At 37.0% G+C, this 24312-nt stretch overlaps 1 protein-coding gene across 2 annotated transcripts in view; it reads left to right on the plus strand.

Moving 5' to 3' along the window:
* Window positions 1-24312, plus strand: part of NME7 (NME/NM23 family member 7) — a 314736-nt gene that overhangs the window by 133161 nt on the left and 157263 nt on the right. For both annotated transcript variants that reach the window (XM_028123018.2, XM_028123020.2), the window contains 3 exons: window positions 6383-6447; window positions 13230-13298; window positions 19686-19787. In XM_028123018.2, the coding sequence (XP_027978819.1) occupies window positions 6383-6447; window positions 13230-13298; window positions 19686-19787 (236 nt within the window). The remainder of the gene's footprint in view (window positions 1-6382; window positions 6448-13229; window positions 13299-19685; window positions 19788-24312) is intronic.

Consider the following 24312-nt stretch of genomic DNA (forward strand, 5'->3'; position numbering starts at 1 on the left):
TCTCTTGGCCATTTGGATGTCCTCTTTGCAAAAATGTCTGTTCATGTCTTGTACCCATTTCTTGATTGGATTATTTGTTCTTTGGGTGTTGAGTTTGATAAGTTCTTTGTAGATTTTGGATACTAGCCCTTTATCTGATATATCATTTCCAAATATTTTCTCCCATTCTGTCAATTGTCTTTTGGTTTTGAGGACTGTTTCTTTGGCTGTGCAAAAGCTTTTTATCTGATGAAATCCCAATAGTTCATTTTTGCCCTTGCTTCCCTTGCCTTTGGCAATGTTTCTAGGAAGAAGTTGCTGTGGCTGAGGTCGAAGAGTCTGCTGCCTGTGTTCTCCTTTAGGATTTTGATGGACTCCTGTCTCACATTTAGGTCTTTCAGCCATTTGGAGTCTATTTTTGTGTGTGGTGTAAGGAAATGGTCCAGTTTCATTCTTCTGCATGTGGCTGTCCAATTTTCCCAACACCATTGGTTGAAGAGACTGTCTTTTCGCGATTGCACATTCTTTCCTGCTTTGTCAAAGATTAGTTGACCATAGTGTTGAGGGTCCATTTCTGGGCTCTCTATTCTGTTCCATTGCTCTTTGTGTCTGTTTTTGTGCCAGTACCATACTGTCTTGATGATGACAGCTTTGTAATAGAGCTGGAAGTCCGGAATTGTGATGCCACCGGCTTTGCTTTTCTTTTTCAATATTCCTCTGGCTATTCGGGGTCTCTTCTGGTTCCATACAAATTTTAAGATTATTTGTTCCATTTCTTTGAAAAAACTGGATGGTATTTTGATGGGGATTGCATTGAATGTGTAGATTGCTCTAGGTAGCATTGATATCTTCACAATATTTGTTCTTCCAATCCATGAGCATGGAACGTTTTTCCATTTCTTTGTGTCTTCCTCAATTTCTTTCATGAGTATTTTATAGTTTTCTGAGTACAGATCCTTTGCCTCTTTGGTTAAATTTGTTCCTAGGTATCTTATGGTTTTGGGTGCAATTGTAAATGGGATCGACTCCTTGATTTGTCTCTCTTCTGTCTTGTTGTTGGTGTATAGGAATGCCATTGATTTCTGTGCGTTGGTTTTATAGCCTGCCACTTTACTGAATTCCTGTATGACTTCTAGCAGTTTTGGGGTGGAGTCTTTGGGTTTTCCACAGAAAGTATCATATCATCTGCAAAGAGTGAGATTTTGACTTCTTCTTTGCCGATTTGGATGCCTTTGATTTCTTTTTGTTGTCTGATTGCTGTGCCTAGGACTTCTAATACTATGTTGAATAACAGTGGTGAGAGTGGACATCCCTGCCGTGTTCCTGACCTTAGGGGAAAATCTCTCAGCTTTTCCCCATTGAGAATGATATTCGCTGTAGGTTTTTCATAGATGGCTTTTCTGATATTGAGGTATGTACCCTCTATCCCTATACTCTGAAGTGTTTTGATCAAGAAAGGATGCTGTACTTTGTCAAATGCTTTTTCTGCATCTATTGAGAGGATCATATGATTCTTGTTCTTTCTTCTGTTAATGTATTGTATCACGTTGATTGATTTGCGGATGTTGAACCAGCCCTGCAGCCCAGGGATAAATCCCCACTTGGTCGTGGTGAATATTCCTTTTAATGTACTGTTGGATCCTATTGGCTAGTATTTTGGTGAGAATTTTTGCATCCATGTTCATCAAGGTTATTGGTCTTTAATTCTCCTTTTTGATGAGGTCTTTTTCTGCTTTGGGGATCAAGGTATGCTGGCCTCTTACAATGAGTTTGGAAGTTTTCCTTCCATTTCTTTTTTTTGGAAGAGTTTCAGGAGAATAGGTATTAATTCTTCTTGAAATGTCTGTTAGAATTCCCCTGGGAAGCCATCTGGCCCTGGGCTTTTGTTTGTTGGGAGATTTTTGATGACTGCTTCAATTTCATTAGTGGTTATAGGTCTGTTCAGGTTTTCTATTTCTTCCTGGTTCAGTTTTGGTAGTTGATACATCTCTAGGAATGCACCCATTTCTTCCAGGTTATCTAATTTGCTGGCATAGAGTTGCTCATAATATGTTCATATAATTGTTTTTGTTTCTTTGGTGTTGGTTGTGATCTCTACTCTTTCGTTCATGATTTTGTTGAGTTGGGTCATTTCTCTTTTCTTTTTGAGAAGTCTGGCCAGCGGTTTATCAATCTTGTTAATTCTTTCAAAGAACTAGTTTCGTTGATCTGTTCTACAGTTCTTTTGCTTTCTATTTCATTAATTTCTGCTCTGATCTTTATTATTTCTCTTCTCCTGCTGGGTTTAGGCTTTATTTGCTGTTCACTCTCCATCTCCTTTAGGTGTAGGGTTAGGTTGTGTATTTGAGACCTTTCTTGTTTCTTGAGAGAGGCTTGTATGGCTATATACTTTCCTCTCAGGACTGCCTTTGCTGTATCCCAAAGATTTTAAACAGTTGTGTTTTCATTTTCATTGGTTTCCATGAATTCTTTTAATTCTTCTGTAATTTCCCGATTGACCCATTCATTCTTTAGTAGGATGCTCTTTAGCCTGCATGTATTTGAGTTCTTTCCGACTTTCCTCTTTTAATTGAGTTCTAGTTTCAAAGCATCGTGTTCTGAAAACATGCAGGGAATGATCCCAGTCTTTTGGTACCAGTCGAGACCTAATTTGTGATGTAGGATATGATCAATTCTGGAGAATTTTCCATGGGCACTAGAGAAGAATGTGTATTCCATTGCTTTGGGATGGAATGTTCTGAATATGTCTGTGAAGTCCATTTGGTCCAGTGTGTCATTTAAAGTCTTTATTTCCTTGTTGACCTTTTGCTTAGATGATCTGTCCATTTCAGTCAGGGGGATGTTAAAGTCCCCCACTATTATTGTATTGTCGTCGATGTGTTTCTTTGCTTTTGTTATTAATTGCCTTATATAATTGGCTGCTCCCATGTTAGGGGCATAGATAGTTAAAATTGTTAGATCTTCTTGTTGGATAGACCCTTTAAGTAGGATATAGTGTCCTTCCTCATCTCTTATTACAGTTTTTGTTTTAAAATCGAATTTGTCTGATATAAGAATTGCCACCCCAGCTTTCTTTTGGTGTCCATTCGCATGGTAAATGGTTTTCCACCCCCTCACTTTCAATCTGGGGGTGTCTTTGGGTCTAAAATGAGTGTCTTGCAGACAGCATATTTATGGGTCTTGTTTTTTAATCCAATCTGATAGCCTGTGTCTTTTGATTGGGGCATTGAGCCCATTTACATTCAGGGTAACTATTGAAAGGTATGAATTTAGTGCCATTGTTTTGCCTGTAAGGTGACTCTTAATGTATATTGTCTGTGTTCCTTTCTGTTCTATGCTGCTTTTAGGCTCTCTTTTTGCTTAGAGGACCCCTTTCAATATTTCTTGTAGGGCTGGTTTTGTATTTGCAAATTCCTTTTGTTTTGTTTGTCTTGGAAGCTTTTTACCTCTCCTTCAATTTTCAATGACAGCCTAGCTGGATATAGTATTCTTGGCTGCATATTTTTTCTCGTTTAGTGCCCTGAAGATATCTTGCCAGTCCTTTCTGGCCTGCCAGGTCTCTGTGGATAGGTCTGTTGCCAATCTAATATTTTTACCATTGTAGGTTACAGGTCTCTTCTCCCGAGCTGCTTTCATGATTTTCTCTTTGTCTCTGAGACTTGTAAGTTTTAGTATTAGATGTCGGGGTGTTGACCTATTATTATTGATTTTGAGAGGGGTTCTCTGTGCCTCCTGGATTTTGATGCCTGTTTCCTTCCTCACATTAGGGAAGTTTTCTGCTATTATTTGCTCTAATATACCTTCTGCCCCTCTCTCTCTTTCTTCTTCTTCTGGGATCCCAATTATTCTAATGTTGTTTCGTCTTATCGTATCAGTTATCTCTCGAATTCTGCCCTCGTGATCCTGTAGTTTCTCTCTCTTTTTCTCAGCCTCTTTATTTTCCTTCATTTGGTCTTCTATATCGCTGATTCTTTCTTCTGCCTCATTTATCCTAGCAGTTAGTGCCCCCATTTTTGATTGCACCTCATCAATAGCCTTTTTGATTTCGACTTGGTTAGATTTTAGTTCTTTTATTTCTCCAGAACGGGTTTTTCTAATAACTTCCACGTTTTTTTCAATTCCAGCTAGTATCTTTAAAGTCATGATTCTGAACTCTAGGTCCGACATCGTACTAATGTCTGTATTGAGTAGGTCCCTGGCTGACGGTACTACGTTTTGTTCTTTTTGCTGAGGTGATTTTTCTTCCTCTTGTCATTTTGTCCAGAGGAGAATAGATGAATGAGAGAACAAAATGCTAACAGGTTAACAATGTCCACAGCAAATATACTCTATACAAATCAGAAAAGACCTGAAACCAGGGGAAAAGAAAGGGAAAGAAAGAGAAAAGAAAGAGAAAAAAAAAAGATAATAAAAAAGATAAAAACAAAAACAGAACAATACAAAAAAAGCAGAATATGATCAAATATGATCAGACTAGTGTATAGATCAGTGCCACATACTAGATTTTGGGTGTATTTTGGTCTGTTAGAAGAAAGTGCCTCCTAAAATTTTAAAGGAAGAAAGACATATATGTACCAAATAAGGGTTGATACAAGGAAGGGATGTAAGATGACTGTAAAGATGAAAATTATAAAAGATTTTATAAAAGGAATTGATAAGAAGTCGTTTGAAAAAAGAAAGAAGAAGATTAAAAAAAAAAAAGAAAAGGAGAGAATGTGATCAGTCAGGAGACTAGAACAAAACCATACACTAGTGATTTAGGGTATATTTTGATCTGTTAGAAGAAACTGTATCTCAACATTTTAAGGAGAACAACTTATATATATATATATGCCAAAAATAAGGGTAACTACTATGAAGGGATCAAATATGACTCTAAAAATGAAAGATAAAAATGTTTTTTTTTTTTAAAAAGGGATTGATAAGATGTTGGTTGAAAAAGGGAAAAATTAAAATAAAAAAAAAAACAGTTAAAAAAATTAACTTTGATGACCTAATGAATCATGGTAAAAAAAAGCCATGAATTCTGTGTGCAGTATTCCCCTAGCGCTGGAGTTCTTCCGTTCTCCTTGATCGGTAAACTTGGTCTTGGCTTGCTGGCTGTTTGGGCTGATCTTTTGGGGGACGGGCCTGTTGCCGTGGTTTCCAAATGTCTTTGCCAGAGGCTGAATTGCCCCGCCCTTGTCGGTTCGGGCTAAGCAAGCTGCTCGGGTTTGTTCTCAGGAGATTTTGTTCCCTGCAAGCTCTCGGTATAGCTTTGGAGGACCAGGGTGAAAATGGTGGCCTCCCAATCTCCACCCAGAGGAGCTTAGACCTCGGGGCCCCGCTGCTCAGTGCGCCCCCAGAGAAAAGCAGTCACTCCTGTCTCCCTGGTCTCCGGCTGCACTCTGTGCTCACCCGGCCTGTGACCGAGTGTTTCCATCTCTGGCACCCGACCCAGTGTGGACTCTCCAAACCCAGCAGATCCCTCGGTGCGCTCCCGTGCCGCTCCTCCCCGGGGAGGAAGGGGAGTCTCCCTGGCTCTGCCGCTTGCTGGGTCCCTGTAGAGGAGCAGTGGCCCGACTGGGCCGCGGATCACAGTTTATGGCCACCTCGAGCTGAGAGCCTGCACCTCGGCTCCGTCTCTGCAGCCGGTTTCTCCGCTACATACCTGGGAGCTCTGCTGCACTCAGGCACCCCTGGTCTTTCTGTGACCCCGAGGGTCCTGAGACCACACTGTCCCGGCAGGATTCCACCCCCCGCTTAGCCACTGGATCCACATCCCTCAGCGGAGCCGACTTCTAAAAGTTCCGATTTTGTGCTCCGTGGCTCTATCACTTGCCAGAAGCGGCCGACGGAGGCCCCCTCCCCCGCCATCTATCCTCCCGAATATCGCCTTGGATTCACTTCTCGGCACGTCCTACCTTCCAGTAAGTGGTCGCTTTTCTGTTCAGAGAGTTGTTGCTATTCTTCTCTTTGATCTCCTGTTGAGTTCTTAGGTGTTGAGAATGGTTTGATCCCTATTCAGCTGAATTCCTGAGACCAGACGAAATCCAGGTCTCCTACTCCTCTGCCATCTTGCTGTGGCCCCTGGCATTTCATTTTTTTGTAATGCTAGTTTCAACTGTTTGATTTGCATGTTCTCTACATCACTAGACTTCAGGCGCTTTAAGGCAAAATAGTATCTTAAAGGTTTTTTGCATAATCTTCAGGATCATTGTTGATATTCCTGAAGCACTTACTAAGTGAATCAAGTAATTACTGGTGATGCTTGATATTAGAGATTTAGTTTCCCTTGGAGAAATATTTGATTTCTCTATATAGAGTGTAAGCATTTACTTTGAGGTAGAAAATTTGCATTTCTAAGAAACTAAAATGCCTTGAAAATTTTTTATTTTTGCACTCATTTGTTCTGTATTTTCAGGACTGCTGGGAAAGATCCTCATGGCTATCCGGGATGCAGGTTTTGAAATCTCAGCTATGCAGATGGTAGGTAGTTTGCAATAACTCATGATCTATTGACAGATTTCTTTTTTTAATGTTTTATATTGAATTTTCTCTGTGCACTTGTGAATTCAACACATTAAAAATAAAAAGATATAGTTACTGAACTTGATAACCTTATAATAAAAAATGTTTTTGAAATTACTTTACCGATATAATCTTTCACTGAGGGAACTAAAATTCAAACCGTACACCTAACTTAAGATTATAAAACAGGTTTATACAGTTCCTGGAACTTTGGTTGCAAAATAAGTATCGATGGAAACAATGTATTTAGTTCCTACAAACAAAAAAAAATTGAGTAGTTAATACTGAGCTCTCTGTTATTTGGTGACTAAGAAGAGAATGGAGAAAGAGAATCAGTTGAGATTTTCTCCTTAAGTAGGATGTTTTCCTGGCTTCTGGGCTTTCCCTCAGAACCTTCTTTGGAGTTAGCACATTTTAGCTTCTGTTGGCAGTCACACCACTTGACCTCCAAAACCCACAACTGTTCAGAATTGCCTAGTGGATGCATTTATAGGAAACCCTTCACTGAGGAAACAACACCCACTTCCGTAGAGCTCTCATACCTTTGTGCTGTATTTACCAGTGCACTTGACAAAAAATTGGGTACAAGTTGTAATAGGAATCAGCTAAACAATTTGGGTTTTACAATGTGTGAAGACAGCAAGTTTTTGCTATTTTGATAATGAAATACTGACTTTGGAGCTGAGATTTTTCTTATCAATATAATTTATGTGTTCTTTTCCTGAAAAGGAACTGCTTTTGATTTCTGCTAAGTATTAGGATCACCCAAAATCAGGGGTCAGGGTGGGAACTGGGATTCTGACAGTTTTGTGTCCCTAATTGGTAGGAATGCCCACAAACCAAAAAAAGGGCAGAAATATCAACTAGTTTGCAGAGTCATCAGGGAAAACTTGGAGACTAATAAGAATGTTGGAGAATCTTACCTAGGATTATAAAGAAATTGTTAGCCAAAACGTTCTGAAAGTATTAGCTTGGTGATGTATTCATAGGATTGTAGAACCTGCTTTAAAAATGTGTGTTTTGTAGAAAATTTAGATTTTTTTTAAAGATTATATTTATTTGACAGAGAGAGACACAGCAAAAGAGGGAACATAAGCAGAGGGAGTGGGAGAGGGAGAAGCAAGCTTCTCACCGAGCAGGGAGCCCAATGTGGGGCTCACTCCCAGGACCCTGGGATCATGACCTGAGCTGAAGGCAGATGCTTAATGACTGAGCCACCCAGGCGCCCCTAGAAAATTTAGATTTAAACATTGATCTAACTCTAGGCCCTCAACCTAGCATAGTTGGCCAGAGTAGGTGTTCGGTGAAAACAAGAATAATTAAGAAAATGATTGATTGAGCCTATGGGGGAGGCATGATACTTTAGTGGCAATCACAGTCATTGAGTTTTGGAGTCAGGAAGCTCTATTTCTGAATTGTCGGTCAGCTTCCTTTTAAACTCGTGGGTCTGCTGGCCACTGAGAACATTATTTGCCTCAATGGATTATTTTAGGAATTAAATGAAATAACCTTAGGCAATGCCTTGTAGAATTTCCAGGGCAAATTATAAGTACTTAATAAGTTATACGTTCTATTATTTTGTTATATTAAAAGTACAAGTTGTGGGACTATAGGCTAAAGCACTGAAATCAAACAAAATTCACTACCTGTAATAGTTATGTTGCCTGTGAAATAAATCCTCCCAGTTTGAATTAATGCCCGGGTAGTCAGAAATTTCTCAGTCATCTTCAATTCTGGTGACAATAAAGAAACAAAGTAGAGGAGAAAATAAAATTGTAAATTCTGAGGCTATTTTTTAAAAAAAATTTAAGGTCTTAGTTCTTGAGACCCTAGAACGTAATGGAATTTTGTTTTATTTTTTTATTTTTATTTTTTTAAATGGTATTTTTTAAGATTTTATTTATTTATTTGACACAGAGAGAGAAAGCACAAGTAGACAGAGCGGCAGGCAGAGAGAGAGGGAGAAGTAGGCTCTCCACTGAGCAGGGAGCGGGACGTGGGGCTCGATACCAGGACCCCAGGTTCATGACCTGAGCCAAAGGCAGCCGCTCAACCAACTGAGCCACCCAGGCCTGCAATTTGCCCCTGCAATTTTATTTTTAACTAAATTTGAATCCAGCCTGGAAATGCTTTACTATGAAGCATTTCATAGTGCTTTACTATGAAGCATTTCAAATGCTTACTATGAAGCATCATAGTAAAGCATATGAACCAGACTGGGATTTTTCTGAATGCTTGGGAGGAAAAGTGTATTATTTTTAGCTGCTACAAAATCTGAAGTACTTTTCCTTAGTAATATTTTTTGGGCCACTAACCTATCAGTAGACAACATGACATTGCATATAAATTTTTCGTGTGTGTTGAGAATGAGGTTTTATTCGAAGAGAGGTATACTGTAGTGGTTAAGAGCATGACCAGTGGGGTCAGATTGCTTGAGATGGAACACAGATCTGAAGGTTAGATAACCTTATGTCATGGGGTCATTGTGAGGATTAAATGAGATGATGCATGAAAGCAATGGAATACACATTCTTCTCTAGTGCCCATGGAATATTCTCCAGAATAGATCACATCCTAGGTCACAAATCAGGTCTCAACAGGTACCAAAAGATTGGGATTATTCGCTGCATATTTTCAGACCACAATGCTTTGAAACTAGAACTCAGTCACAAGAGGAGAGTCGGAAAGAACTCAAATACATGCAGGCTAAAGAGCATCCTACTAAAGAATGAATGGGTCAACGAGGAAGTTAAAGAAGAATTAAAAAAATTCATGGAAACCAATGAAAATGAAAACACAACTGTTCAAAATCCTTGGGATACAGCAAAGGCAGTCCTGAGAGGAAACTATATAGCAATCCAAGCCTTTCTCAAGAAACAAGAAAGGTCTCAAATACACAACCTAACCCTACACCTAAAGGAGCTAGAAAAAAAACAGCAAATAAAGCCTAATCCCAACAGAAGAAGAGAAATAATAAAGATCAGAACAGAAACCAATGAAATAGAAACCAAAAGAACAGTAGAACAGATCAACGAAACTAGGAGCTGGTTCTTTGAAAGAATTAACAAGATTGATAAACCCCTGGCCAGACTTATCAAAAAGAAAAGAGAAATGACCCAAATCAACAAAATCATGAATGAAAGAGGAGAGATCACAACCAACACCAAAGAAACACAAACAATTATAAGAACATATTATGAGCAACTCTATGCCAGCAAATTAGATAACCTGGAAGAAATGGATGCATTCCTAGAGATGTATCAACTACCAAAACTGAATCAGGAAGAAATAGAAAACCTGAACAGACCTATAACCACTAAGGAAATTGAAGCAGTCATCAAAAATCTCCCAACAAACAAGAGCCCAGGGCCAGCTGGCTTCCCAGGGGAATTCTACCAAACATTTCAGAAGAATTAATACCTATTTTCCTGAAATTGTTCCAAAAAATAGAAATGGAAGGAAAACTTCCAAACTCATTTTATGAGTCCACCATTACCTAGATCCCCAAACCAGAAAAAGACCTCATCAAAAAGAGAATTACAGACCAATATCCTTGATGAACATGGATGCAAAAATTCTCACCAAAATACTAGCCAGTAGGATCCAACAGTACATTAAAAGGATTATTCACCACGACCAAGTGGCATTTATCCCTGGGCTGGAAGTTTGGTTCAACATCCGCAAATCAATCAACGTGATACAATACATTAACAGAAGAAAGAACAAGAATCATATGATCCTCTCAATAGATGCCGAAAAAGCATTTGACAAAGTACAGCATCCTTTCTTGATCAAAACTCTTCAGAGTATAGGGATAGAGGGTACATACCTCAATATCATAAAAGCCATCTATGAGAAACCTACAGCAAATATTCTCAATGGGGAAAATCTTAGTGCTTTTCTTCTAAGTTCAGGAACATGGTAGGGATGTCCACTATCACCACTGCTAGTCAACATAGTATTAAAAGTCCTAGCCACAGCAATCAGACAACAAAAAGAAATCAAAGGCATCAAATAGGCAAAGAAGAAGTCAAACTCTCACTGTTTGCAGATGATATGATACTTTATGTGGAAAACCCAAGAGACTCCACCCCAAAACTGCTAGAACTCATACAGAAATTCAGTAAATGACAGGATATAAAACAATGCACAGAAATCAGTGGCATTCCTATACACCAACAACAAGACAGAAGAGAGAGAAATTAAGGAGTCAATCACATTTACAATTGCACCCAAAAGCATAAGATACCTAGGAATAAATCTAACCAAAGAGGTAAAGGATCTGTACTCAGAAAACTATAAAATACTCATGAAAGAAATTGAAGAAGACACAAAGAAATGGAAAAACATTCCATGCTCATGGATTGGAAGAACAAATATTGTGAAGATGTCCATGCTACCTAGAGCAATCTACACATTCAGTGCAATCCCCATCAAAATATCATCCACTTTTTTTCAAAGAAATGGAATATATAATCCTAAAATTTGTAGGGAACCAGAAGAGACCCCGAATAGCCAGAGGAATATTGAAAAAGAAAAGGAAAGCCGGCAGCATCACAATTCCGGACTTCCAGCTCTATTACAAAGCTGTCATCATCAAGACAGTATGATACTTGCACAAAAACCGACACATAGAGCAATGGAACAGAATAGAGAGCCCAGAAATGGACCCTTAACTCTATGGTCAACTTATCTTTGACAAAGCAGGAAAGAATGTCCAATGGCAAAAAGACAGTCTCTTCAACCAATGGTGTTGGGAAAATTGGACAGCCACATGCAGAAGAATGAAACTGGACCATTTCCTTACACCACACACAAAAATAGACTCCAAATGGTTGAAAGACCTAAATGTGAGACAGGAGTCCATCAAAATCTTAAAGGAGAACACAGGCAGGAGACTCTTTGACCGTAGCCGCAGCAACTTCTTCCTAGAAACATCACCAAAGGGAAGGGAAGCAAGGGCAAAAATGAACTATTGGGATTTCATCAGATAAGAAGCTTTTGCACAGCAAAAGAAACAGTCCTCAAAACCAAAAGTGAACCGACAGAATGGGAGAAGATATTTGGAAATCACATATCAGATAAAGGGCTAGTATCCAAAATCTATAAAGAACTTAAACTCAACACCCAAAGAACAAATGATCCAATCAAGAAATGGGCAGAGGACATGAACAGACTTTTTTCCAAAGAAGACATCCAAATGGCCAACAGACACACGAAAAAGTGCTCAAGTTCGCTCGGCATCAGGGAAATCCAAATCAAAACCTCCATGAGATACCACCTCACTCCAGTCAGAATGGCTAAAATTAACAAGTCAGGAAACGACAGATGCTGGCGGGGATGTGGAGAAAGGGGAACACTCCTACACTGTTGGTGGGAATGCAAGCTGGTGCAAGCACTCTGGAAAACAGTATGGGGGTTCCTCAAAAAGTTGAAAATAGAGCCAGCATACAATCCAGCCATTGCACTACTGGGTATTTACCACAAAGATAAAAATGTGGGGATCCGAAGGGGTACATGCACCTCGATGTTTATAGCAGCAATATCCACAATATCCAATTTGTGGAAAGAGCCAAGATGTCCATCGACAGATGAATGGATAAAGAAGTGGTATATATACACAATGGAATATTATGCAGCCATCAAAAGGAATGAGATCTTGCCATTTACAACGATGTGGATGGAACTGGAGGGTGTTATGCTGAGTGAAATAATTCAATCAGAGAAAGACATATATCATATGACCCCACTGATATGAGAAATTCTTAATGTCAGAAAACAAACTGAGGGTTGCTGGAGTGGGGGTGGGGTGCGAGGGATGGGGTGGCTGCGTGATGGACGTTGGGGAGCGTATGTGCTATGAGTGCTGTGAATTGTGCAAGACTGTTGAATCGCATATCTGTACCTCCAAGAGAAATAATGCAATATATGTTAAGGAAAAAAAAAGAAGAAAATAGAAGGAGGGGAAGAATGAAGGGGGGTAAATCGGACGGAGAGTGAACCATGAGAGACGATGGACTCTGAAAAAGATACTGAGGGTTCTAGAGGGGAGAGGTGTGGGGGATGGGTTAGCCTGGTGATGGGTATTAAAGAGGGCACATTCTGCGTGGAGTACTGGGTTTTATGCACAAACAATGAGTCATGGAACACTACCTCAAAAACTAATGATGTAAGGTATGGGGATTAACATAACAATAAAAAATTTAAAGAAAAAAATAGGAGGGGAAGAATGAAGGGGGGAATCGGATGGGGAGATGAACTCTGAGAGACAATGGACTCTGAGAAAGAAACTGAGGGTTCTAGAGGGGAGAGGGGTGGTGGGATGGGTTGGCCTGGTTTTGGGTATTAAGAAGGGCACATTCTGCATGGAGCCCTGGGTGTTAGGTGCAAACAATGAGTCATGGATTACTACATCAAAAACTAATGATGTAATGTATGGTGATTACCATAATATAATAATAATAATAAAAGAATATTAAGACTTTTTTTTCAAAGAAAAAATGAGATGTTGCATGTACAGGTCCTAGAACAGTGCTTTATACATTAAGTATTCAATAAATGTTATCTATTTTTATTACTGATGAGCTAATCTTTAACAACACTTTTTCATAGTACTTAATTTTTGCAAGGTTTATATTTTAAAGTAAAATATATCCAAGAGATCACAAATGCTGAGTGCTGAGTATGGTTCATTTTGTTCTTTTGGTGGTTGGCTTATATTTTGTTTTGTTTCAATCCAGTTCAACATGGATCGAGTTAATGTTGAAGAGTTTTATGAAGTTTATAAAGGAGTGGTGTCTGAGTATAATGTAAGTATCAAAGTAAATGTAAAGCATTGTTACTGAAAACAGTGTGTGTATCTTAAATCTGGGGGATCTCAGTATAGGTTGTAATCATGCAATTATTCGCGAGTCTGCCAGTTGCCAGCTGATCATAACCAGTGACTGAGGCATTCTTACCTCTGAGAGCCACTCGATCATTTTTTAAAATATCTTACTGTTTCATTTGTGAAACAAAAATATACCACAATGAAAAAAAAGTTGCTGGGATATTGACACATTTGGACATTCTTTATGAAGTTTATAATATTCTCAGATTGAAAGACTCTCCAAAGTGCTTTAGAAAGTTAAAAGCAAATAGTTACAGTATAACACCATAGCATTATTTAACATCTACTTTAATGATATAAATGTAGGTAGAATCATCTGAAAATGTAACTGAGACTGAAGAAATAAGATTTAAAAGGAGTTGGTCAGAGGTAATGAAATACATTCTGAAAACAAATGACTATTTGAATAAGCCAAATATTTTTCCTTAAAATAAAACATAGATATTTGATCAAAATTAGTTTCCTTCCGCTCTTTATAAAATTTTCTTAGATACATTTGTGCTGGTGGACTGCCTCCTCACCTACATTGTTTTACAGAGTTTGACTTTTTTTTTTTTTTTTTGCATAAAGTTTACTGTTCTTGACAATGAGACTAGATTCTCCTCACTTCTCTATGACTTTTCCTTTCAACCTTCCTTAAATAGGACAAATGCACTGGTCTGAGAACTGGCCTGAGCCTTTGTCTTATTTAGTCCTACAAAGTCAAGACTGATTGTGAAATCTATTTCATCCTCAGTGTACTGTTGGTTTCCACCCTTGTTTAGAGGAGCCAGAGTGGCTTTCCTTCTGTAACAGCTTACTCAACCTTAATCTTATGAGCTTCTTCATTTAGTTTTGCCTTTTCTTAAATGGAAGAATTTTAAAATGTGTTATCACTTAATTCAATCAGAGACAGCTGTTTTCCATTTCTTAGATCTCTTTTATATATTTTCTTTCTTTTATTTGTTAGAGTTTACTTTAGAAAATATGGTTGAAAACTGCTACCTTCTTCCATTCATGTTATATTATAGCTCTTCTGTACATAAGATCGACCCATGGAGACATATCTTTTGATCATCAGTTACATTCTCCTACAGTATCATGTAGTATTGAATTTGGTAACAAATAGTTGAGGACACTAGTGTAGTGTGCATATCTGAGATGGGCTATATTTCCCTTTGGAAAATAACTTTAAAAAACCCCTCATCTCTGACTTAATGTCTCCTATATTGTACTTTAAAATACTATACATGTAATTTATTTTTATGTAATACATATTTACTCAGGATTTTTTCTTTTGATTTGGGAAATTCTATTGTAAAACTAAAAACATCACTGGGTGGTTGTGTCATTTTCCTTAAGAAATCAGGAATTTGAATGACAGTAGCAATATCATACTGTAATGTCAGGATATCCTGGCTGGAATAATTGGTGTTGATGTGCTTTCCTCTGTCTGATACTCTCAGTAAGATACTATCTGTAACTACTATTTAAATCTTGTGATATTAATAACAGAGTCTACTTAAGATAAAGAACATATGGGCTGTTTGGGAAGAAAATATTACATTACTTCAGAGTTAGCCTTGTGAGCCATTTTTAGGAATGCTTATCATTTTTTATTCAGCTTGAAATGGTTTATTTGGTGTAAAACAAATATTTCAAATTATAATTGGTTTAGAGTGTTCTGTTAATGGGAAAATGGAGTATATAAATGAATGAGAACATTATCCAGGTATCTTTATGAGATGTTCTGTATTTATATGATATAAAATTCTGTTGAAACTAAGGGAAGTTTCTTTGAAAATTTTGTCCAAAGGGAAATAAGAATGTTTTTATCCCAGTTTTGTTGAAGTAATTAATATTCTTATGAATCTTCTTATTCTAATGCTTTTAAAAGTGTTTTTTCCGTTTACAATTCAGTTTTGTTTAAAGGAAGTTGTGTGAGGATCTGTATCTGTATACTACAAATGCATGTGATTGAAGTATCTTTTATTGGTTGAGACACCAAAAATCAGATAGCAAATACTGAGTCTCACTTGCTATTGTGACCATTGTATTTCCCACAAGGCCTCTTATTTTTCATGACAGTTAATATTCAGGACTTGAGGTTAAGCTCAAGGAAAAGGTAATTTTTTAAATGCTGTATACTATTGGATGTCTCTTAGTTTTAGGAAGTTTATCTAATTCAAAAAGAAGACCCTGTAAAAATAATCTTAAGAGGCAACATAGTCTAAAGGGACAAAAACAGGTGATTTGATTCTTATTCTGACTTTCCATACAACGCTTTATCCTCTTTGTCTCCAGATTCTTACTTATAAAATAAATGATAAGGTATATAATGTCATAATAGTGGGTCCACTTATTTATTTATCTAAATGTAAAGATATATTGGTGAAATGATCCTTTATTTTTTTAAAGATTTTTATTTATTTATTTGACAGAGAGAGACACAGCGAGAGAGGGAACACAAGCAGGGGGAGTGGGAGAGGGAGAAGCAGGCTTCCTGCTGAGCAGGGAGCCTGATGCGGGGCTCGATCCCAGGACCCTGGGATCATGACCTGAGCCGAAGGCAGACGCTTAAGGACTGAGCCACCCAGGCGACCCTGAAATGATCCTCTTAAATGTAGGATGTATAGTGTGAAATAGGGCAGCATCGCTGACATTGTTGTATCTGACATAATTCTTTGTAGTAGATTCGATGTTGCTCATCTATACTTATATTTGCTGCTTCAGGATTTGCAGTCATAAAAAGGTGATAATTCCTATCTCGTTGTGTTATCACCCCCCACTTATTTACTACATATATATACTGAGTAGCTACTATGTGCCAAACAATGTGTTAGATATCAAGTAGGGAGATGAACAAAAAAAAGCTCATGACCTGCATTCATGGAGCTTATGTTCTGGTGAGGATGGACATTAAATCAGATGATCCCATTATAAAAGACAGGAGTCAAAGGGCTGTGAAGGAAACAAACAGGTATTTTGGTTTTGGTAATTTTTTAATTAGTTAAAAACCTAGGTGACTTGAGAATTTTGTTGAGTCCGTTTTTTAAGGAGTATATTATGCTTTTGATGGAGTCCTTTTTCCAAGATGCTTTTTTCTTTCCATTTTGTACATTTGCATAGCCCTTTATGTCTGTATTTTTAGTGGTATTTGTGATTAACAATGAAAGACAAAGAGAGAGGCAAATGAAATAAAAGCAGACAAAATTCACTTCTCTCTTTTTGGATGGCATGTTCCTGCTGCCTTCTGCCCCTACTGAGAACTTGGCTCTTGACATTTATGTGTAGGCAGTACTTCAATATCATGAGACAGAAAATCAGACTCAACATAATTATCCATAAAAGATCAATTACATATGACCTTTGTGAAATAGGAAAGTGACTTCAGGGGGATACCTTTAGGGATTCTAATGAGTAGGGTTCTGTGTACTATATTAAGCGTGAAGCTCTTATGGCTTCTGGCACTTCTGGCATTTCTATTAGGTGTGATGACTGAGTTCCAATTAATATTTAAATATTGTTCTGTAATAAATTACCTTTATTTTACGTTGTCATTGTATGTCATAAACTCTCCAAATTCATTAAAATGGCTTGCATGTCCCTACGTGATCTGACCTCATCTCTTACTGCTTTCCTGTGGTCTCACTTTAGCTCCTGATATCCTGGCTCCTTTACTGATCTTCATACACACCAACTGTACTTCTGCCTCAGAGTCTTTATATTTATTTTCCCTTCTTCCTGAAGTATTTTTCCCCATGTAGAGAAGAAAAGAACATTCATTTAGTATTCCAGACACTGTGAGAGGTACTTTTCTTTGATCATGTTTTTCATTGTACCACTTCACATGTAGTTAAGAACCTTAAGAGTATACTTCCATTTCCCCCTCTGTTATGTACTGTGGTTGTCATATGTTTTTATTTCTATTTCTATTATAAACCCTGTAACGCATTTTTAATATTTTTGCTTTAAATAATCTTTCACACCAACTAAAAACATATTTGTTATATTTACCCACATGTTTATCATTGTTTTGTATAGATCCCTGTCTGGTACTTTTTTCTGTCTGTCTGAAGAACTTCCTTTAACATTTCTTATGGTATAGGGCTGCTGGTAGTGAATTCTCTCACATTTTGTCTGTCTGAAAAAGTTATTTTTCCTTCATCTGTGAAAAATATCTTCCAGGGAGCCTGGGCGGCTCAGTTGGTTAAGTGTCCAACTCTTGATTTCAGCTCAGGTCATGATCTTATGGTTGTGAGATTGAGCCCTGCATCAGGCTCTGCCCTGGGCGTGAAGCCTGCTTAAGTTTCTCTCCCTCACCCTCTTTCTCTTCCCCTCCCTGCCCTTTTCCCAATCTCTATTAAAAAAAAAAAAAAAAAAATCTACCTGGGTATAGAATTGTAGGTTGACAGATTTTTGTTGTCATTTACGTCTTTCTTTGTTCTACTGTTATATGTCTTTTGGGGGGAGGGTTGTTTTTAAGGGTTTTTTGTTAAATTTTTTGTTGTTTGTTTTTAGCCAATTTAATTATTGGCTCACTGTACTTTGCATTTATTTTCCTTGGACTCTGTTGGATCCATTGGCTTATGAGTTTTATCAAATTTGAAAATATTTTAGCAGTTAATTCTTAGAATCTTTATCTGTTCATCACCCCTTCTTTTCTTTTTCTGGGACTCCCAATTATATACATATTAGACAGCTTGTCATTGGGAAAAAAAATTACTGTGGGACAGTTTTATTCATTCTTTCTCTCTGCTTGCTTTTGAGTAATTGGTATTTCATGTCTTCAAATTTATTGTCCTTCTGCAGTATTTTGTTTTGTTCATCCCATCCAGTGTATTTAATTCAGATGTAGTTTTTCATCACTAGAAGTTCCATTTGGGTCTTTTTTTTGAGTATGGTTGGCACAGTGTTACATTAGTTTCATGTGTACAGCATAGTGATTCAATAACCCTGTATGTTATGCTGTGCTCACCATGAGTGTACTCTTTGGGTTTTTTTAATATCATTGATTTTCCTCTGCATCATGTCCATGTTTGCTTCCTCTAATTTGCATATAGAGCCTATTTACACTAGCTGTTTTAACATTCTGTGTAGCCAACATTTCTGTCATTGCTACATCTGTATCAATTTATTGAGTTTTCTTCGAGTGATGGTTCATATTTTCTTATTTCTTTTCATGCCTGGTAATTTTTATTGGATGCTGGATAATGTGAAATTTATAATGTTATATGGTATGTATGTCATATTCCCTCGAAGAGTATTTGACATAGTTTTGGCACTCACTGAAGTTACTTAGGATCAGTTTGACTGTTTCAAGGCTTGCTTTTAAGCTTTACAGGAGGGGTACAGAGCATTCCATATATAAGGCCAACTATAATGGTGCAATACCCTTCTGAGGACTCTACCTGATGCCCTGTATATCACAAGAGGGCTTTCTACTCCGGCTGGTGGAAATGCAAAGTCTTCTCAGCCTTGTGCTCTCTCTCTGAATGGTTTCACTTAACTGCTTCCGGTAGTTCTTTTCTTAGCTTTGGGTAGTTTCCTCTATACATATATAGACTCCTAGCCAAAGACTCAGGTGAACTTCTCTGCAGATCCCTGTAGCTTACTCTCCCATAGTACTCTCACCTTCTCCAGTAATCTGTCCTGCAAATTCTAGCTACTTTGGCCTCCCTGAACTCCAGTCTTTGTCTCTTCTACTCAGTGAGAGTGTTGGGCTCTGTTGTGTTTCCTCTCCCTGTCCCACTGTCTGGAAACTTCATTCAGGCAGTAGGATGGGGCAGTCATATGGCTTACTTCATTTGATTCTCTTCTCTCAGGGATCATAATACTGTGCTGCCTGTCATCTAGTGTTTGAGAACTGTGGTTTCATATATATTGTCTGATTTCTAGATGTTTAATGTGAGAGAATCTGGTCCCTGTTTTTTTCATTTCTGAAAATGATTATGATTTTTAAAAGTGTCTTTGAAACTTTGAAGTTTATATCTTTAGAAATGTTCATTCAGTAGGACTGTATTTAAGAGGAGAAACCTTTTAAAAGGAAGATGTACAAGAAGATCATTTCAATTAATGAAAGTATCAGGTGGTAAAGCATTAATTAAAATGATGCTAGTGGTAGGAAATGAGATGAGGCAACATATCTGAAACACATTTTTGCAAGAGAAATGGACAGAATTGGGGAGCTGCTTGGCATACGGGGTACATGAGGATTCAAAGATAACAAAGATTTTAAGATTTGGAATAGTGGTACAGTAAAAGAGGATGAGTAAAAGATTATTAATTTTTACTAATTTTAAGTATTCTTTTATATTGTGCATCATAGGAGATGGTGAAAGAAATGTATTCTGGCCCTTGTGTAGCAATGGAGATTCAACAAAATAATCCTACAAAGACATTTCGAGAATTCTGTGGACCTGCTGATCCTGTAAGTTAGTGTTTAAAATATTAATCAAGCTTGTTTTATTCACTAGCTAAGTATCTTAACAGGTTTGATAGTTTTAATTTATTCTTTAAAAGAAATAATACCAAAATAATACTAAATCAGATAAATTTTTATTCAAAATAACATTTTGAATAATTTTTATATAATATTTCAAGAAAAAGTAAATTTTTTATTAGCCTAGTGACAGTATAGAATGGGCAGAAAGCTTTACTGTGGCACTTTCTTTTATTGTTTCTTCTTGCTAAATTGTCTAAATGAATTTATCAAGCTCTCTGATGGAAATTATCTAAGACACTAATTATCCTTTGACATGGCGAGGCTCTTAGTAAAGCTCTCAGTGTGAAGAATATTGATATGGTGGCCTCATACCATAAATATGAGCAATGGGACCTATGTGAAACTTGATAATCTCTAATATGTTTTTCATTTTGCTTTGGGTTTTCTTCATATAGACATGGGTGGAAAAAGGGGTGAAGAGGAAGGGGATGGGCCTAAAAAGCAAAAGTAGCGTTAGAGTACATATGAGAAATCTCCCTGCAAATGTTAAAATCTGAGTAGTGATTTTAAACACTGTAATTTTTTTTAAAGATTTTATTTATTTATTTATTATTTATTTATTTATTTATTTTAGGGGGAGAGAGAGAGCTCATGAGCCAGAGGAGGGGCAGAGGGGGAGAGAGAGGGACAAGCATACACCACACTGAGTGTGGAGCTCACTTGGGGCTCCATCTCATGACCCTGAGATCATGACCTGAGCTGAAACCACGAGTCAGATGTTTAATGGCCTGAGGCACCCAGGCGCTGCTAACTATAATTTAAATTTATTCTCTTTTCTTTATTTTACTATCACTTATAAATTGTTTATTGAATATGAGCATCCAATTCAGTTTAATCCAGACAGCATTTTTATGTTCCCTTGGATGTAGGATAGTAAGTTAACAGCACCTATTAAGAAATCAACTTGTGTGAGAGTGCTTGCTGCCAGATTAAGCTCTGTAGGGGAGAAGAGTACACACATAATGATCTTTTAGAACACTTAAAAAGAAACATACAATAAGGACTTAAATATTATTAGTTCAAATAAAATGCAAATGTTGAAGGATTGTTTAGTAAGGGAACAAATGATATGACCTGGAGATAATTGAGAAAACTTACACAGAGGAAGAGAGTTCTGAATCGGGATTTAAAGAAGAATCAAGGCACGAAGAGAATGGGAAAATCTCTAAAGCATATACACAGGCAACAGTGAAGGAATTTGCAAATTTACTATGGTATACAGCAAGAATATTTGCTTGGCTTCAATAGGAAATGCATACCTAGAAGCACAAGGAAATACATTTTTTTTAGAGGAAATAAGGCAGCAAATGCTGGTAGAGGTGAATGTGAGATGGCTAGGCTAAAATTGTGAATTCTGTATGAGTGGAATCCCATGTGGTAGGAAATAGCAATTCCTCATATTTAGCTTAATTTGGAGCATATGGAGTCATTCCCTTGATGCAAAAAGAGCATACTAAATTAGAAGAGATTAAAGGCAGGGGCTCTAGAAACAGTTAAGAGCGGACCTGATGCTCTTAGACACCATTAGAGAAAGAATTGGCAGGACCTACTTTCTATCTTTTCAGGGAGAAAGAAGAATAGAAATAAGTATTAAATGTGGTTGTGAAAGAGTGATTATTCAAAGGTGACTCTGATGTAGAGGACCTTATGAGAAAATGGTGATTGTTGAGTGTATATTGATTATTAATTGTAAGAAATTAGAAAGGGATACTTTTTGGTTACATGAGTAAACAGATTTGATGTTTGCCATTTTTATATCTGATTTCTGTTGGCCAGGACAGGGTTTTGTTTATTGATTTTTTAAGATAATTAAAGTTGTGAGTGAACAACTGACTGAACAAATGGGCAAGTTAAAGAGATAAAAACTAGAACAAAAATTGAATGGGATGAGTATGTTCATTCTTTCATTCATTCCATAAGTATTTACTGAATCTGCTAGTATTTGTGAATATGAAGCCAGAAGTCTCAAGGAGCTTACAGTCTATGAGTGGGCAGTAAGTGGCTAATTTCCACGTTCCATGGCAATTGCAGTGTTAGATGCTTGCACTGGGTATGATGGGAGCCCAGAATATTAGCATTTAGCTCAGCCTTGGAGGGGCAAAATAGCATCAGGGGAGACTTCTTGGAGAACATAACTTCTGAGCTGAATTGCAAGGAATGAGACCTTAGCTAAGTGAAGAAGGAGATGATATGATGAAAGGGAAGAATAAAACAGATTCACTTTCAGGCTACAGCAAGATCTTTATCATTACTGTAGTTAAAGTACTCGGCAGTGAATGACAGAGGATGAGGTCATCGGGAAGGAGTTGGGGAGTGAGCAGCTGAGTAATAACAGAAGGAAAAGTCCTAACAATAAAAGTTTCCTGATTACCTCTCTTTCTAGATGTACATTCAGTGAACATTTACAGAGGGAATAGTATGTACAGGGCTCAGTGCTTGATCCCATGGCTGGGCCAAAAGGAAGACTAGAACAAGGTATCTTTCCTTAAAGAGCTCATAATCTCATGAGAGTTTAGTTTGGAAACTCTTCCAAGATCCTAAGTCTTCCCTCATTAAGCATAGTTGGAATTACTCTACTATTCTTTTTTCATTTTAGTTGTCCATGAGCCCCTTATAGCATTATAGAAAGTTGTACTATTAGGGATATTAAAATTTGGTATGAATTTAACATATAAAATGTTAATAGTCATTGTCTTTGGGTGGTAGAAATATGATAATGTTAAATTCTACTTTCCTATATTTTACCAATTTTCCTTAAAGTACTTCTATTACTTTTACAATGAGAATAATGCCTTTTATTTTATCATAAAACTTGGAAGTGAATGAACTTTTAATTGAGGACTTGGTCCTGATTTGGGATGGATTTTCCTCTTGAGTCTCAGAGTCTTGAATTACATACTAAGTGCAGGTGCAGGATGTTAAGCAGGATCATGTGCCTTTGATGGATATATATAGATGGGTATATATAGATATTATATATATATTAGATGGGTATACATGTCTATATATACATACACAGATATATATATAATCAGAAGAAATATCATTAGTAGTTATAGTCAAACTATACATTAGGAACAATAAAATGGTTCTTACAGTTTGTTCTGAGACTTTGGTTTATTTAATTCTTCTTCCACTCCCTTTCTTTGTCCCTTTTCATCCACCCCTCCAGCAAAATTGTAGGCGTTGAATGCTTACTGTATGCTAGTCACTGTGCTAGGTGCTGCTACTAGGTTTATAGTGGTGATCAAATAAATACAGTCCTTACCTTTGAGGAACTTATACTCTAGTTTTAGGAGGTAGAATTGATAAATGGCAGTCTCACTCTAAACTGTCAGTGTGCCAACCTATTTATGTATTGTATTAAAATAATTTAGAAATTCATTTCATCACTGCATAGTCATTTCCATATCTGAAGAGAGACTGTGGGTTGCAAAACATGTAAATATAATCAGTGTCTGGGAAAAAGGCAAGGTATGTCATGGCATACAATTAATATTTGATAAATGAATAGACTGGCTATATTTTTATGTATACCTAAAATCTGGTATTAACTCATTATTTAAAAATATTTCACCTACCAAAATGAGTTCTTTTTTCTTTATTCCTTTCTAAGATGTAGAACTACTTTTTAAGTTGATTCAAAAGAAAGTTAAGCCTTACAGTGACTGTTAGACCACTTGGTAACTACATATGTTGTAGATGGACATCACTTTCATCATTGATGTCTGCACTATTGGCAGATTCATTCTCCTGTAGCTGGAAGGAAACACGCATTGTGTATGAACAGAATTTATTCCAATCTCTCTAGAAGTGGTCTGCAAGAAGGGGTGGTTTACTTCACAGGTCACTGGTGGGGAAGGGTATGTTAAACTTTCCACTTTTATTTATTTACTATATAAAAAATAAATTAAGTTTTAATAAAATTTAATGTATAGACTAATAAGAGTACATTTATATAACCTGTTAAAATATATACATGTTTTGATGTATTTACATATTTTACTGACAAGGGTGCTTGAAAAATGTTGGAGTCTACTGCATAGAAGGGAAAAAAATATCACAACAGGTTTCTTTACAATTAGAGAAACATTCACTCACTACACCATCACCTGCAGAAAATACATCTACTTAGGCGGAAAACCTGATTTGCCTCTGGAAGAGGTTTTGATTGCACCTGCTCAAGAATTTCAATGTTGAGTAGCCTGGTAGTTTTCCTGCTGAGCCATTAGGAAACTGAAAGTCACCAAAGAAGTGGTAAATTGTCTGGAAAAATTGTGCAAAATATATTTGTTCTTGGACTGATGGGTATGACAAGCCAAATAACCTCACATCAGTATGCCTTATTTTATGAAAATATGTTTGTAAAATATTTTATGTAAAGGATTTTATTTAAGGGAATCTGAATTTTTGGTCAAGTGATTACTTATCCTCATGTGCTTGTATACTT

The sequence above is a fragment of the Eumetopias jubatus genome, unplaced genomic scaffold, assembly GCF_037043125.1.
Source record: "Eumetopias jubatus isolate StellerSeaLion01/CBP00866 unplaced genomic scaffold, mEumJub1_p1.0 scaffold_12, whole genome shotgun sequence".
NCBI lineage: Eukaryota > Metazoa > Chordata > Mammalia > Carnivora > Otariidae > Eumetopias > Eumetopias jubatus.